General features: G+C 40.6%; 1 protein-coding gene across 1 annotated transcript in view; it reads right to left on the bottom strand.

The window, feature by feature from the left end:
• slit3 (slit homolog 3 (Drosophila)) overlaps positions 1-16,452 on the bottom strand; it is a 305,681-nt gene that overhangs the window by 109,624 nt on the left and 179,605 nt on the right. Inside the window, exon 6 of the mRNA XM_059345733.1 lies at positions 11,126-11,197. Coding sequence (XP_059201716.1) covers positions 11,126-11,197 — 72 coding nt within the window. The remainder of the gene's footprint in view (positions 1-11,125; positions 11,198-16,452) is intronic.

The raw sequence follows: 16,452 nt of genomic DNA, 5'->3' as shown, positions 1-16,452 counted from the left end.
GGGTGAAAAAAGCACCGGCGGCTCAGGGTGTCTGACACTCTGAGTCCTTCAGCCCCAGTATATGTGTGCCAGATTCTCAATGGATAGAAAATAAACTGTTTAATTAAACTGGTCTTTTTTGTCTCTTTTAAATAACTTCATTGATCATTGCTTGTGGCACACAAAGTAAATCAGCATAGCACACTTTTGCGCAAGGCAAATCTATTAAAGCTACAATTTATAAGTCTGTAATTATACTAATCCTGATTCAGGCTATTTATACCAGAAGTTCTCTTAAAATGGAATTAGTATCTTTTAGAAAAAGGTGAGCCTCTGGGCCATTGGTGAGTCAAAATCCCACTGCCTGCCCTGGACTATCTTTATTTGAATTTGTATAGCTCACAACATTTTCATTTACATGTGAAAGCCTCTCCCGGGCCAGGAGCTGAGAGGGAGGGTCAACTGTCAAGCTTCTCAGGCTCAGAAAACTGACACAAATTGAAACTTGAAATGTAAATTCTGGTGTTTCCATGTTTCTTTTTGTCAAGCTTGTCTGACCTAGCTAGAGTAAATCAGGGGGCGGGACTTTGGATCAGTCAATTGTCTGATATCAGTGTTTTTAGACTGATAGCAGTAAAGAAGCCAAAAGAATGTTTTTTTCACTTTTCTTGTATTTTTTGTCAGATTCAGTGCATTAACTGCACTACAAACCCGTCCACCACTTTAATCTCTGCATCCTGACTTATCTGATTTACCTCTCCACATAAAGAGGCACGATAATTCCGGCTCCGGCACCAAACATTGGCATACACATAAAGTGTGCACTGCAGATTAATCTAATATGAATGTAATTCTAAAAGATGTTGGGCTCACCCCTCTCAGCTTGCAGTCCAGAGACCCTGCTAAAGGGCACCCTCCATGCTTGATGTTAACAGACACGGCGTGAGAGTGTTTCTTCATTTCCCCACCCAGTGTGTGGCTTTAAATTACACATCACGACTTGAAACTGACACCCACAACGGCAAATGCCAAATGCCTGCTACATTTGTCCGTCAATGAATCAATCTGGTGCATCGTCTGCAGTGGCTTCTGTTTCCAAACATCTGAACTCCACAGTGATATAAAGTCTTGGCCTGTTCTATGAGTGTATTCTGCTGTGCATGGTGCAGCCTCTGACCATGAGGCAAACAGCTCAAACCAGCACAATGTCTCTGTATCAAAGCCTCGCATTGCCCGTCTGTTTCTGTGCCTCACGTCAAAACTCTGGTATCTACAAAATATATATTGGAAAACAGCCTTTTAGTAAAATATAAAATCATTATTGAGGTCACGAAAAGTGACTCCTGGCAGGTAATGTTTTGTTAGCACAAAAGCCCTTGCGGACAAGCCAAAAAGTTACTTTCATAAATTGACTGGCAACTTCCCAGACTCACTGCTCTAATCTTCAGGCTATGAAAGCTTGCCTAAAATCACCAGAGCATGCTAATTTCCTTCTTTAATTTTTCACCATGGCAGTAGTTGAGCTTATCTTCATTACAGGCTAGTGGAAAACGTCTGGACGGATATTAAAGAGGGACAACAGATGACCTGCAACACAGGTCAATTTGGACGTAAAGCCACACTACGACAGAAGTTTATAACAGGTTAAATTACAGGTTTAAATTCTGGAAAAACAGAATGTGACTCTACTGTGTGAATGTTAAACACATTGGAGATGTTTTTAATTTGTCAGCTTGTTTATCCATCCACCAGGGTGACTTAAATATATACAGGAATCAGTCAAGGATTAAGGAAGTTAGATTAACAAAACTGGCAACATAAAAATGTAATATAATTGTAGAAATGTATTGATTTTATATTTTGTATTGCAACATGGCAGGTTTTTAATGTCAGGTAAGAAAAACATTTTAAAACCTATACTCATATGCAATCTAATTTAAAACAATATCTATCTATTAAAGCAAGAAGCGTCTGTGTGTGTGTGTGTGTGTGTGTGTCTAGGGCATATCTCGCTGTCCGTTAGTCAGACTGACCTAAGATTTTGTATGTTGCTTGCGCATGGCACGAAGGTGTGCATCCTCGATTTTGAAGATTTTCATTTTTCAAAATATCATTATTCACGTGTGACGTGTTGCAGCATTGCTGTTTCTGATCGGACGCCTTTTAGGGGAGCTCCGCCCCATTGTGTGATAGGCCTACACCTGGTCTGTAACACAAATCACTCTGGATTTACACCCTGACTCATCTCATCTGTAAGTCTATTTAGCCTACCTACCTAAGTGCGCTACAAGGTTTGATTTTCCAATAGTATTTAAATAGTTTCCAGTGAATATCAACGTTCATTGTGTATGTGCTGGATGGTGTGGTACCTTATGAAAAGTAAGTGTTTTATGGAGTTGCAGATGAATACATACTTCCTACGAGCACTGCACTAGTTAATCTAATTTTCAGCAAGTTAAAGCTAGTTTTAGGCTCGTATTTGGGGAAAGCGATGCCAATTTTCAACGACTTTGTGTCACTGCAGTGTGTGTAGTTCATGCAGATTAATGGTATTTAAGTGCATAATGCAGCTTTTTACCAGCAAATTAGCAGCAAGCTCCAGATGCTGCCGACATGGAGGGAAACCAAAAACTGCTTATCTGCATAAACTACCCACAATGAAATAAACTGGTTAAAAAATGGCAACATTTCTCTTTAAGGAACTGGAAAATCAGGACAGCAGCGGCCCAGTCGGGATCTTTGTCCTTACTTTGAGAAACGCTGTTCTGACTCTATCTGACAGCCTTGGTGGTCTGGAAACAACAAAGGGCCAAATTGAGTCAGTCAGTCAGACATTTGTTCCATCAATAATTAATGCCACCCCGCTCTCCTCCCTCTGATCCTTTCAATCTATTTTCTATCACTGGCTTTTTTTTCCCTCGCTCACGTCACAACAGTATTTCTTCCTGCTTCATGTCTCCTATTTTATCTCTCTTTTGCACCCAGTATCCTCTACACCTTTGTGTCTTACATCTCTTTTCTCTCTCTCATCTCTTTCATTCTCTTAGCATCTTTTTGTCTAATCTGGTGTTCAGATTGATCTGATTTTGCATCTGTTTTATGTATCTCTCAGGTGCTCTTTTACTCCTTTCTTCCTCTCCCTTTCTAACTTTCATCTTGTGTTTTCTTCATATTTATCCCTCCATCTTCTGCCTCCCTCTGTCTCTCATCTCTGGATTTCTCTTCTTCCCTTCCTCTGTATCGCCTGGTTTCTCCCCACCCTCCCTCTCCTCAGGTCCAACAGCAGATAAATAAATGATGTCCAGGAAACTGGCTGCTTTTACAACACCGATACCACACTCCTCCCTTTCTTTCCTTCTTCCCTTTTCCATTTTGTGAACCCCCTCCACCTCCCCCAAATCTCTCTTGTCTCTTGCCTCTGCTGGCACAAAAAAGAGAGAGAGGAAAGGATAGTAACCGCAGTCCTTTTGGGTCTAAATAAATCATAGCCCAGCACCGCCTGGCTTTTACAACACCGATCCTCCACTTTCATCCTGGCAGCCATGAAAGAGAGAGCAGAGAGGAGAGGAAGTGAGAGAGAAAGAGACTATCTAAGGACATATGAGTAAAGGGAGTGGATATCAAAGGAAATGGTGAATGTAAAAGTGTCTTTAGTCATATCCCCCTTTCTTCCTAAACCTCTTTGGGAAGCGAGACTCTTCTGTCACACCGGGACATAAAGGCAGCGATTCAAACCGGTTTACCGGGAACATTTAGGTGTTTTACTTCAGTGTTACTTGTATATACTATACTATATTTCATACATTGCTCAGTAATAACATATATGAAAGCATTCTATACATCTAGAAGGAGCTGCAGAATATTATGTAGTAGAAATAGTGATGCATTTTCATTTATGTTGAGAAAAAAAAAGTACAATTGCAACAATTTATTGACAATTACTATATCTATGCACTGCATTTCCATTCTTTTGATATTTTTTCGTTAAAATAATGTCTTATTTTTAATTAAATTTTATTCTGTTCATTTATTTATTATTATATGTATGTATATGTATATTTTTTTGTTCGAGTTCAGTATACTTGCACATGAGTATGTTGGTCTGATTGGGTCTGTATGCTTAAATAAATGCATAACTCATTAAATAAAAAACAATGACAATTTATTCATAAACCTATAAGGTCGTCCAACAAATATAAATTATTATGCGTTTAGATTTCTCCACACGCAATTTTTTTCTTCTATTCTGTCAAATATTTCATAAATCCAATCCCTTTAAATGCCTCATAATTTTAACATGTTGTCTACTTTAATAAACAATTATAAAAAGATTAATGAAACTAACAAACTAAAATCCATTTAGCATTTTCAAAATGAGCCCGACGCCCCAATATTCAGCTCCGACTCGTCAATGCCGCTTCTGTGAAACATATTAAGCAGCTCAGATAAAGCCTAGTCTACCAAGAAGCAGCGACTAATTAAAAATGACTAGATTAATTAATGTGGAGATTCGCTAGTGGTGCACATACACACACGCAGCGTTGTGCTTCTTTCAATTAGCACACTAAATTAACACAAATGGTTGAAACAGACATGCACACACACAGACACACACTGTGTAACCATTTGCCTTCCAGCCAACATACGGTCTCTTACAAAACGCTCCTGCAATTTCTAGCAAATGCTTACATTAAAATATAGAAAAGGACATTGACAGTCATGTTGAGCGGCATCCTTTGGAGCCATCATCATCTTAAAGCTCCATCATGCAATAACTGGACACTTCTGGCCAGAAATGGGGATGGAAATGTGCAAGCAATGTAACAAGCACAGGAGCTCACAAACACACATACAGATGTGGATAGACACACATACAAGCAAACACACAAGGATATTGGCAGGGAGAGACATACACACACACACACACACACACACACACACACACACACACTGACACATGCATATACAGCCAGTGAAACACACACATGCAGGACCCAAATTTGCTCAGACTCAGCTACATACCTAATCCAGACTCTTATAGGCCAACAAATATTTTTTTCATTATAGATGTATTTGTTGATTAGTCTTTTAAATGAACTGATTATCTGTTAAATGTCAGGAAAAAAATCCAAATTACCAGACCAAAGAGTCATCTTTCAATTTTCTTTTTTATATAAAAGAAGTGGACGAAAATCTCCAGGTCTGGCAAATGTGGAAGTGACTTAAACCTGCATTCTTTTTACGGCCAGCAGGAGGTGAGCCCGCTGATTGCAAAAACAAGTCAGACTATATGGAAGCCTATGAAGAAAATCCCCCTACTTCTTGATTGATTTGTTACCTCCGTTAACATTTTCCTATTGAGTTTGTCTCAATTGCTAGTCTTTTTTCACAGTATAATGTTTATTTTTTGTAAATTATGGTTCCGTTTTGAGTGAAATGGACAGTGAAGCAGGGTATGCTTAAGGCTGCTGCTACCTAATGACCTGTCAAGTCAGAATAGAGGTGTAGCAGTTCATATCCATGGCTATGTGCATATTAATATAGCCAGTCGGTTCCACATTTTCTTCAAAATATGGTCACTTGTGGCTCCAAAAAAGTACTACACACTTCAAAACAGAAGTCCACAAACCAATGGGTGACATCATGGTGACTCCAAGATATTACATTTTACAGTTTTATGAAACAAAAAAGCAACACGTACCCTGGCAGGAACCAGCAAATGTCCTGCATGGCTGTGTGATAAAAAAACTAACTACTGATCTACTGATGGATTAACTTTAATACCTAAATTTAGTCATTTTAACATAGACCCAAAAACTAAATCTTAACCAACAAATGGGAGTTTTGAAGACTTGAGGAAAATTTACTCAAGGTCTAAAAAGCAAGCTGGTCCTCATAATAATAGAGGTACAAGGACACACACACACACACACACACACACACACACACACACACACAAACACAAACACACACGCACACACACACACACACACACACACACACACAACAGGCAAAGAAACACGCACACCTACCTGATGGTGCAGTCACATGACCTCCAACCACTGTTATCTCTATCATCCCATTTTGTACAACGGTCACAAAATCAACCCCAAGAACCGAACAGATGGGGCTGTGTCTGCCTTTGTGTGTGCATGAATATGTGTGAATACGCATACATCTGTTCAGGATTGTGTGTGTGTGTGTGTGTGTGTGTGTGTGTGTTAAGATGCTTGAAATGAAGATCAGTCCAGCGGCAGAATTGCTTACTGTCATTCATGCCCTTTGCACACATGCACAAACACTTGCACACACACACATGCACGCAAACAGACACACACACCTGCCTTTATTAAAACGTCACATTCAGTGAATATACTGTGTGCTGTCATGCTGTCTGCCGAGAATGGGAACGGCTGCGTATTTACAGTGAATTGTAAATCCTGCCGAGCACTCAGCTGTCAGAGTCTTATGAATTGCTAATATGTTGTATCTCGCACTGCCGATCCCCCTCTATCTGGCCCCTATCACTTCCATTGTGCGCTGAGCAAAAAAGTGAGACAGGGAAATCAAAAAAAAAGCTAACTTTGCTAAAGGGGAAAAAAGGTCGAAATAAAGGAATCAAGACAGGCTGAATGAAAGATGATAAAATAAACCGTCTGTTGCAGCTTTTCAGACAAATTCAAGCTGGAATAAACATTTTCAATACCAGATTATCTGAAAAATGTTTCTTTTAAAATGATGGTATTCAGAATGGATGTGTTCCACAGAGCGAGCTGCCAGTATTGAGCCATTTTCTACTGTTTCCTGCTCTCTTTAATCATTCATGTGAACACATTAGGATCACCAGGCTGCACCAAGAACACACACACCTCCAACAGCAGGATACTCATCAAGATGAGACTAATACTGTTGGGAGTCTCACTGAGCTTTTACATTACAAGTCCCCCATGTTCTGTTGTATGTAATTATATCAAGAAATGATTCTATCCTTGTCCTTGATTAGGTCATATTTTTGAATATGAGTGATTTGTTTGTGGGTTTTTTTTTTCTGATCTGATTTGTATCATGTTTTTCGCAAATATTTGTTGCATTTAACATAATTTGTCTCTGGTCGATCTTTGAGCAGCTAATTAGAGTTTTATTCTTCATTTTGGCTGAAAGAAACTTGCTTATTGTCACAATGAGTTCAAAACCACGATCATCTAAAATTTTATGTGTTTTATGTGTTTAACCCATTTAGGCCTAAAACGCCTGGAAAAAATGCCTGCAAAACCTATGGGCGATTTTAAAATAACCCCGTAAAACCTGAAGTTTTTCTAGAAATTCAACAGAAGTGTCAACGCCTACTAAATAATCGTTTTTTCAGCCTCTGTAGCAGATAGAAATGAAATTCAAAAAGTATTTGAGAGCTTATACCTGTAATATCTGAATTCTGATGCATTTCATTGGCCAAGAGACCGAAAATAGGTGGAAAAAACTACAAATACTACAAAACGACGTATCCGCTTTCCCGGCTTTAATGGTAGAAAAACGCAACAGTGCCCCCGGTTTTAATGGTAGAAATGCGGTAATGCTTTCCCTGCTGAAATAGGTTGAATGTCAACTTCAACACTGTAATATTAATTAATTAATATTAAGGTGAATTAATTTGTTCTTGTGGGCCTCTTTTCTATAGACTTTTCTTGACCATCTCCACACTACGCACAACAGAAAAAGGCTTTTTTCCAAAATAACATGACCGATCTATTTGATGCAGGTTTACGGAAATCCTTGATTAGGTTTAGGCTACAACACTCCTTGTTTAAGTTTAGGAAAGGATCATAGTTCGAGTTAAATTAAGTATGTGACAAAGTTACGTACCTGACTTAGTGCAGGACGTAGTTATATACTAACGTAGTGAAGTGTTAAAATATGTAATAAATAACTCAACAATGATTATTTTTTTAATTTCATTTCTAACTATACAGACTTTGTTACTTTTTACACTCGCCACTTGACTTCCTACGTTGCTCCCGCTATAATTACTATGACCGCTAGAGGTCGCAAATTCAATTTGCAAATTAGAAGTTTTGTTGGTATTAAATGTATTTATTGTGTTTATGTTTATTAGATGGTTGTTTTTATTGTTGGACATGATTCAAAGAAAGTTCTGATGACTTAAATGAGCGCGTTGGTCCAACAGAAATAAATGTTCAAAGAAAGATTTTGATATTAAACTTTGCACATGCTTCATGCCGGATTTGTGAAAAATCAAGCAGGAAGCAGGAGTGAGACACAATACAAGCAAATATAGTCACATCTTAATCAACTTGACGGCACTAGATAGCATTAGATGCCATACCATAACCATAAGCAGCACTAAATAATAATGCACATGAAAACCTTTTTTTTTGCCTCAGACCATCCCTATAAGATGAACAAGTATTAAGTTTGCAATTGGTTGATTTGGCAATTATCTAATAATTTGATTATTTAATTCGACACCTTGTCCAACATTTTGGATGTTAGTCAATTCCTCTTGGATCTTCTTTGGTAATGGTGCCTTTGTAGCCAGGACAGTTTTATGCAGAACTCTTGAGTGAGGCACCTCCACTCTCAGTATCTGAGGTCTGTAGCTCTTTGATAGTTTTTTGTCTCTACTTGCTTCATAAGTCTCCCTGTGAATACAACAGCGCAATTGAGATCCCAAAGCACTTTGGTTTTTAGGCACTTTAATGTCTTCAGTGAGATGGTGAGCACTGTGCTGGCTTTATTTGGACTCATATGCTACTTTTCAGTCCTGCAGAATAAATCATCAATCTGGAGGAGCACGGTTTGTTGTCAAAGGGACAATTCCTAAAAATCAAGATACTTGTGTGAGTTATATTGGAAAGGACTGTTTAAAGTCATGCATTATCTTAAAGTAATTGGTCTATTTCCTAAACAGATTTTGTGTTTTGTGTCATCTGAACACTAGACAAAGTTTAAAGCTTCAAAAAAGCTGTGAGCATTTAGTGGAGGATTTCTGTCCTGGATGTGGATGGAGCGGTCACATATATATAACACCTTTTGGCTGTTTTAACTAAAACATCTTAGTGACTGAAGCATTTACAATTACTGACACAAAGCATATTTTAGCTTTTACTGTTAAAAATACATGTTTATCTATTACTACTGTATATTATGTATATTTTTTCTGCTTGTGATTGTCATTTTTTCAGTCTTCAAGTGATTACAAATGCTTTGTTCTTGTAATCAGGCACACATCCTGCAGGGTTGTGTGGGCTCTGTTTTCTCAGTGAGCCAACATTATTTTGTTCCTTCTAAGAACTCCTACATGCCCAACTTATTAGGTCCACCATTGTTGAACTCACACAATCTAATACAATCTAATACAATCTAATACAATAGCCCTGCAATACTTTCTACCTTTATGAAGGTTATAATACATATATAAAAAATGTTTTATAGAGGTGTTTCTAATATGTCACCCAACCAATGTATATCAATGAGGGCTGACCAAATATTAACAGTATAACTCAATCTTCCAAAATAACCAAATAGTCAACCAACTGCTCTTTTAAACATGGCCAACAAAAACTTAATGATGTAATAATTACATCTAGGTGGACATAATAAACTAAACAGTTTTTTTTTTCATTAAAAATCATGTGGAGTTACATATTTTATCATTTTGTGTTAACATTAGCAATGAAACAGCATTTTTTTAAACAAGAAGACTGGTATTACTGAGCCAATCAAAACCCACATAAGTTCATTCAAGAAGACTGACCGTAAAACAGATCAAACCTGCACGAGTACATACAACAAGGCTAGGTTCTGTTGTACTTAACAGATGTTTCATGAATTGAAATGGATTTGATTAGACTATCTAACATTTTCATATAAATCAATTGTATTTAAATAATAACGTCAAGCTTACTCATCAAGTATTTTTGGGCAAATTATCTTGTCTTGATTATAAATACATGGCATGATGCAGTTCTGTTCACCGAGCTTATGAATCGTTGCCAATAAACCTGGAGACTAATGAACCAACACTGGGGCCAACAGAAGAAAGATCCATATTTGTTAACTTTTTCCAACTCAGTGTTTCATAAAATTAAGACATGACACATTAACATGTATATGTTTTAGCACAAAAATGGGACATTTATGTTTTACTTGTTGTAATGGTTCAGATTCACAACCCACAATGGAGCACAGCATCTGCTTCTGCGCACACACACACACACGCACACACACACACACACACACACACACACTTGTGCAAAATGACGCACGGCCCCACACACACATTCAAGTGTGGAGAAATTAGACACCTTTCCCTAACACAAGCACACACTGCACAGCCGCCAGTCACACCTCTGAGCATAGTGACAAATGAGCAGCTGTAAAAATGTGGACAGATCGGACACACAAACTTGCATGCACACACACACACACACACACACACACACACACACACACACACACACTCAATCACACACACAGCTGGAAGCAAATACACATCAACGTATTCCCATATGCAGAGGGAATCACCCACTTGCACTAACACACATGGTGCAGAGAAAGCGCAAACCACAGCAGGTGGCAGATGCACTATTTTCCTCAATCTTTGTGTGTGTGTGTGTGTGTGTGTGTATTGTAAGTCAAGGACAACACATTTGCTGGTGAATGAACAGGTACGCTGCGCTTCATCCTCGCAAGCAATGCACACAAGCACTTAGACGTGCACTTCAGCTCACACACATATGTAACAAGGATATCGAAAAAGATAAGGCACACACAGAAACATGTAAAGAAACTACATTTTCTTAACAAAAACACATTTAAGTTGAAGCTTTTCTGACATTGAATGGATACAGAAGATGTGAATAAAGAGAAAGATAAAAGGATGAGATAGAGAAGTAGATGAAAAGGAAAGAACGAGGGAAGACAGGAGAGGAGAGGAGGACGTGAAAAGGAAAAAGAAGCATGAAACTGAATAAGAGAGGATGAGAGGAAGAGAGCGTAGGACAGATCTCTGCTTCACAGGCAACACATGAAAAGGAGGAGAGAGGAGAGGACGGGATGAGAGGAGGCAGAGGAGGAGAAGAGAGATGGGGGAGCACGAGTGAGAGGACCAGGGGTTTTCTCTACTTACAGAATCTCCAGATCGCGCAGCGCTCGGAAAGCTCCATCTTCAATGCAGCTGATGTGGTTGCTGTCCAGTTGCCTGCACCGAGCACACGCACACACACACAGACACACACACACACAGATGAGAGAGAGATGGGAGAGAGTCAGGCGCAAGTCTGCAAGGTCCGCTCAGCTGGGGGAGGGACTAACAAAAGACGGGCTGCGTGAATGAGTGTGTGTGGGGGTGTGTGTGAGGTGATATCCCACTAAGTGGGCTTTAAGGTAGCAGGTAGGAGACACCGGCGTTAACTCTCTCACAAACACACACACGCACACTCACTCTAGGGATGCCCAGTCCAGACGATAGCTCAGGTTAAGTCTCTCACCTCAGCGCTGATATGACCAGCCGTAAGGAGAGCAGGAGAGGAAAAGGAGAGCGCAAGAGAAGAGACCGGTGCGCTGAAGTGGCCTGCCTGGCGTCAGCCTATCACCTCCCTCCCCTGCCGCACGCCCAGCGCACTGGCCACCGGGAGAGAGAGGGACGAGAGAGGTAGACACAGTGGAGAAGAGAGCGAGCGAGCCGTAGCTACTAAAGCCCACCCTGCTTGTCTGTTCTGTAAATATTAATTGCATTTTCTCCTCTCCCATCCTCCTCCTCCTCCTCCTCCTCTCCCCTCCTCCCCATGTCCTCTTTTATTCTTTTTTTTCCTCTCTGTAGTGAAAGAGGGAGTAATTTCATTACATTAGGCCAGCCAATCCATTAAGGGCCTTTTACCGGCTCTGTCACTGAAACAATTTCATTAAAAGGAAAGCCTCCGTAAATCAACCTACAGTCACGACTCTGCCTCTCTTTCCCGTTCTCCTTACTTCCTCTCTCTCTCTCTTTCCACCTCCCTACTCTTCTCCTCTCTCTCTCTCTCTCTCTCCCCTCCCTCTATGCCTCGTTCACTGGACTCCCAGATGCACCCTGTACCCCACTGTCATCCATCCTTTGCTTTTACTTTAATTTGCTCGGCTCTAGGTATTCAGGCTCCCTCCCCGCCAACATTTATCCCTCCATCCATGAACCCAACAACCCTGAAACATCCACTCCTCCCTCCTTCCTTCTTTCCCTCCTTTCCTCTCATTCATCCATCCCTATGCCTCTCCTCCCCCTCTCTTCTTCTTCTGCGGAGGAGCAGATGGATGGATTGCAGATATAAAGGGCAGACATTTAGAAGTATCTTCTTGGGGTTTTATTCTCTTGTTTTTTCCAAACTCAACCAGAAAGGATGAGCGGCATTTAGACACACACACACACACACACACACACACACACACACACGCTCAAACAGGTGGACACACACAAAGATACATGGATGAAAAAGATGTAACCAAAAACAAATACCCTAACACACCCACACCCACACACACACCACACACGCACACACACACACTGGGCTAGTTACTGTCTGCTCTCCAGACACTAGAAGATAAAAGCATATCACTCCACCTTAATCTTCTCCTCCTTGTCCCCTTCCCCATCTCATCTCTCTTCCCCTAGATCCCCCCATCCCTAATCCTTTTTTTCTTTGACTTCTATCCTCTTCTTTTCTTTTTTCTCCTCTCATTTCCGAGCATCCATCTTCTCCATTTTTCATGTTTTCCCCCTCTCTCCATTCATAATCCATTTTTTCTCTCCCTCTAGTGCCCTCTCGTCTCCTCTCATCTCTAATTCCCCTTCACCTTTTCTCTTCTCACACTCCATCTATCTATTGCTAATCCATTTCTTCTCCCTGTTTTCTTTTATCAACCTTTTAAATCTCCTTTTCTTCTTCTTCCCTACATAGCCCCGGTGTCTGCCCGGCACACAGCAGCACCTGTTATATCAGTCATGTCAGCTTTTAACCCAGAGGAAGGTGGTTCTCAAAACGGGAGCTTGTTTGCCTCTAAAGGGCGACGGAAATTACATCAGGGCTTCTGGAGCGACATATTCTTTGGTTTATTTTTATATGTGCATGTTTGTGTGACTGTGCAAGAAGAAGTCCTTGGAGTATGTAAGAAATGTGTTTACTATAGCACTCCACAAGTGCACCTCAACAAAGCTGCATTTCAAAAAGCAGCAGGTTAAAGAAAGGCTCTAATGCAGGGAATGCGAAAATAAACATTCAAAAGTTTACTCTACATTAAGCATCTTAAAAAGTATCTCTTCAAACAAACCCAACTTCAAAATCATATGTACACACCAAATTTGGAACAGTGGCTTTGCAAATCCAATACTGGGATCCTTAGTTTGATCAGTATGCTTTTATTTTGAAATTTCCCTTGGACAACAGGGTCATAGAAAGCATTTTCATGGCACAGCAAGAGCATTTTTCATGTATTTCCACCTGATATTGACCAGCTGTTGGTGGTTAACGGTTGGCATGAGTTCAGTTTGGACTCAAGACAGTAAATACCAAACAACTCTTTGCTCACAGGCCAGGTTTGGCTCCCAAAAAATTATTTTCCGCCCTCCAAAGGCTTCCAGAGACTGATGAGATGTTTTGATCTGCTTTGATGCAATGCAATTATATTTCAGAGGTGATTTAATGATAACTTGTTTACGGCCTTGCCATGCCGCACTTGATTAATTGAGTTTTGTGAAGACTGCTAGAGCCATGGAAGTGGAGTGATCGGCGTTATAGCAGAATAAAAGCGTGGACTGATGAGGTTGTTTGCTTTTGTCAAAAGGCATGTTTGGTATCTAAGATTCTTTTTTTTTTGGCTTCTTGTATGAAGGGCGCTGCGAGTGTGAGCATCTGTTAAATGACTGGACTCTAAAATAAAGTGAGTCTGGGGAACTTACCAGCATATGGCTCTGCCATGTTTGTGTTTTATGTAATTAAAAGGCATGATTTTTTTAGGGAAGGCAAACTGGCACACAGCCTGATCAGCCATATGGAGAACCATGGCACTGCGAAAGTTGATTGTAGTTATTAAAGCGGTTACTACTTTCAGTAGTTCCCTTTTTGTAACATTTAATATGAAGTAGAGGGAACAAAAAGACAACAAGGTCTATTAATAAATTGATTTGATTCATCTTTGTTGTTTCATTCATCCATGTACAGCCCAGTGTCTAGTAATCACATAAAAACATACATCCGCTCTGCTCTAATGCTGATGTTCATTGACAATGCAGTAAAGCAGAAGGACCTTCCAGTTGCCAGGCAGACAGTCCGGCAATTATTGCTCAAAATCTTCCCTAACCAGATGTCTCATTTGCTTAGTCTTAATATACTAGGACTGTGTATTATTTTAAAAATTACTATACTAGTACCAATACCAGTAACCCTAAAGTGATACCTACTTCTTACAATATCTATTTGCCCTACTTTATTCGATACCCATCATGTGCTTGGAAGCATTCAGTTGCTACACCACTCCCTGTTGAAATTACTTTAACACAAATACATTACATGCTGAACTGAAAGAACGATTGTGGTGATTGGTTGGGAGTAAAACAAAACATTTTTTTTTCTTGATCTAGGTGTGAGAAAGATCAAGCAAAGATGTTGTTTAACTGGAGAAGTTTTGATGCATCTTGGTACTGGGTTATTTAAGTCAGTATCTTAAAGTCAAGGCATCGAGTACTGATACCCAACTCTGTTACATAGATTATTTTGCAGATCATTGAGTTTTCCCTAACCATACTTCAGTTGCGTTGAAATTTAGAAGAAAGTGAGAATCTAAGACTTATTGGCGCTGTAAGGAATGTGTCACTGAACATAATTTGAGGTTTACCAGGATTGTCTGATATCAGTGCTGTTGTTCAGTGGTAAAATTTGAGACTGTCCTCACTTATTGTAGGAAGCAAGACCTGTCCACTCAAAGTAGCAAAAGCCCCTTTCATAGTGCCATTTCAAGCTGGGACATTTACAGCTCTGTGACATCTCGCCTGCACTATGATCGCACCAGAAGCGGGATCCCACCAATTTTCCGCCTCCAGAGGTAATCACAGAGGTGGAACAGTGGTGGGACTGTTGGAATTGGGACCACTACGAATGGTCCATTGGGCAAAGCAAGATATTTGACATCGCGTGTGACGTCTAACACACACAGTCATCCAATCACTGGTCACTGCGGCTACCGTCGCTAACTGTGCACAGCGGCCGCCGCTTATTGTAAACAAACCGGCATCGCTAACTGTCTTTCTTTGGCTCTGAACGGAGGCGGTCGCACTTTTCTATTCTCTCCCTCTCCCTGCCCTTATCTTCCCTGCTTCGCTCCTCTCTTGTCTACTGTCTTATACTTTGAGAGACTCTCCCTGCACTTGCTCCCACTGAAACTAAAAAAAACATGGATTTGATCAACTGGTCTCTCAGCGCAATTGACACTATCTTCTCGACGAGAAGCCTGACTTCGGGGTGCCCACCTGTCCTGCCGTGACGTTTGCAGCTGGCTACACGATGGACACGAGGGAGAGGTGGCGTGTTGCGTGCCTGGCACTTCTTTCCGTGGAGGATATTGAAGATCTCTATCTATTCGGAACCATGATAACAGGTCTTTTTCTTTTTGGATTGGGCATTGCACTGGTTAATCAAGATACACAGGAAACGGTGACAGCTGTCCAAAGCCCCATAAGGCTGCTTGAGACGATTGAAGCGATGGGCAGAGTTCTCGGCACTCAGACTGTGGTCACAAACCGCACTTTGGATAAAATCTCAGAGAGATAGACGACCCTGGAAAAGCGACTAGATCGATCCGGAGACCAGTATGTTCAAGATGGTTAGCCATGAAAATTGTCTCTTCATGTTGTGAGGTGTATTGTGTATGTGCTTATGTTGGCCATTCCTCTCTTCACCTTGTGCTGTATTTCTTTCCTTTCATCTCTGTCTCCCTGTCCTGTCCACCTCTGTCATATGTGTGTTTTAAGGATACGTTTGGACAGGTTGATGGCTAGTTTCATTGTTCTAGTACTTGTTACTCTGTGCAATGACAATAAAAGTGTTTCTTCTTCTCCTGTGTCTGCCGCTGATCATAAACAAACCGGCATGCTAACTGGGCACAGGGTGTCCAGTGCTTGTTGTAAACAAACGGAGGTCGCTAACTTAAAACATGCTGCTGCAGCACATACACACTGTACTGCTACAGAGCTAACTGTGTAGCCTATGAACACTGTGCAGCACTGCTGCTGCTCTGACAATCGTCTCCTCCCACTATCCTCCACCTAGTTCCACGAGGCCAGACTGCACTATGAAAGGGAACGAATATCACGCCTTTGCGGGACCACTATGAACTCCCTAAGGCAAAAAGCCGGCACAAATATTCACAGACATTTGCAGGACTGCACTATGAAAGGGGCTAAAGTAAGAAGTAGCTTGCTATTGTTGT

This window comes from Centropristis striata, chromosome 12 (assembly GCF_030273125.1).
Source record: "Centropristis striata isolate RG_2023a ecotype Rhode Island chromosome 12, C.striata_1.0, whole genome shotgun sequence".
NCBI classification, from domain to species: Eukaryota; Metazoa; Chordata; class Actinopteri; order Perciformes; family Serranidae; genus Centropristis; species Centropristis striata.
This window is presented reverse-complemented; position numbering and strand designations above follow the sequence as displayed.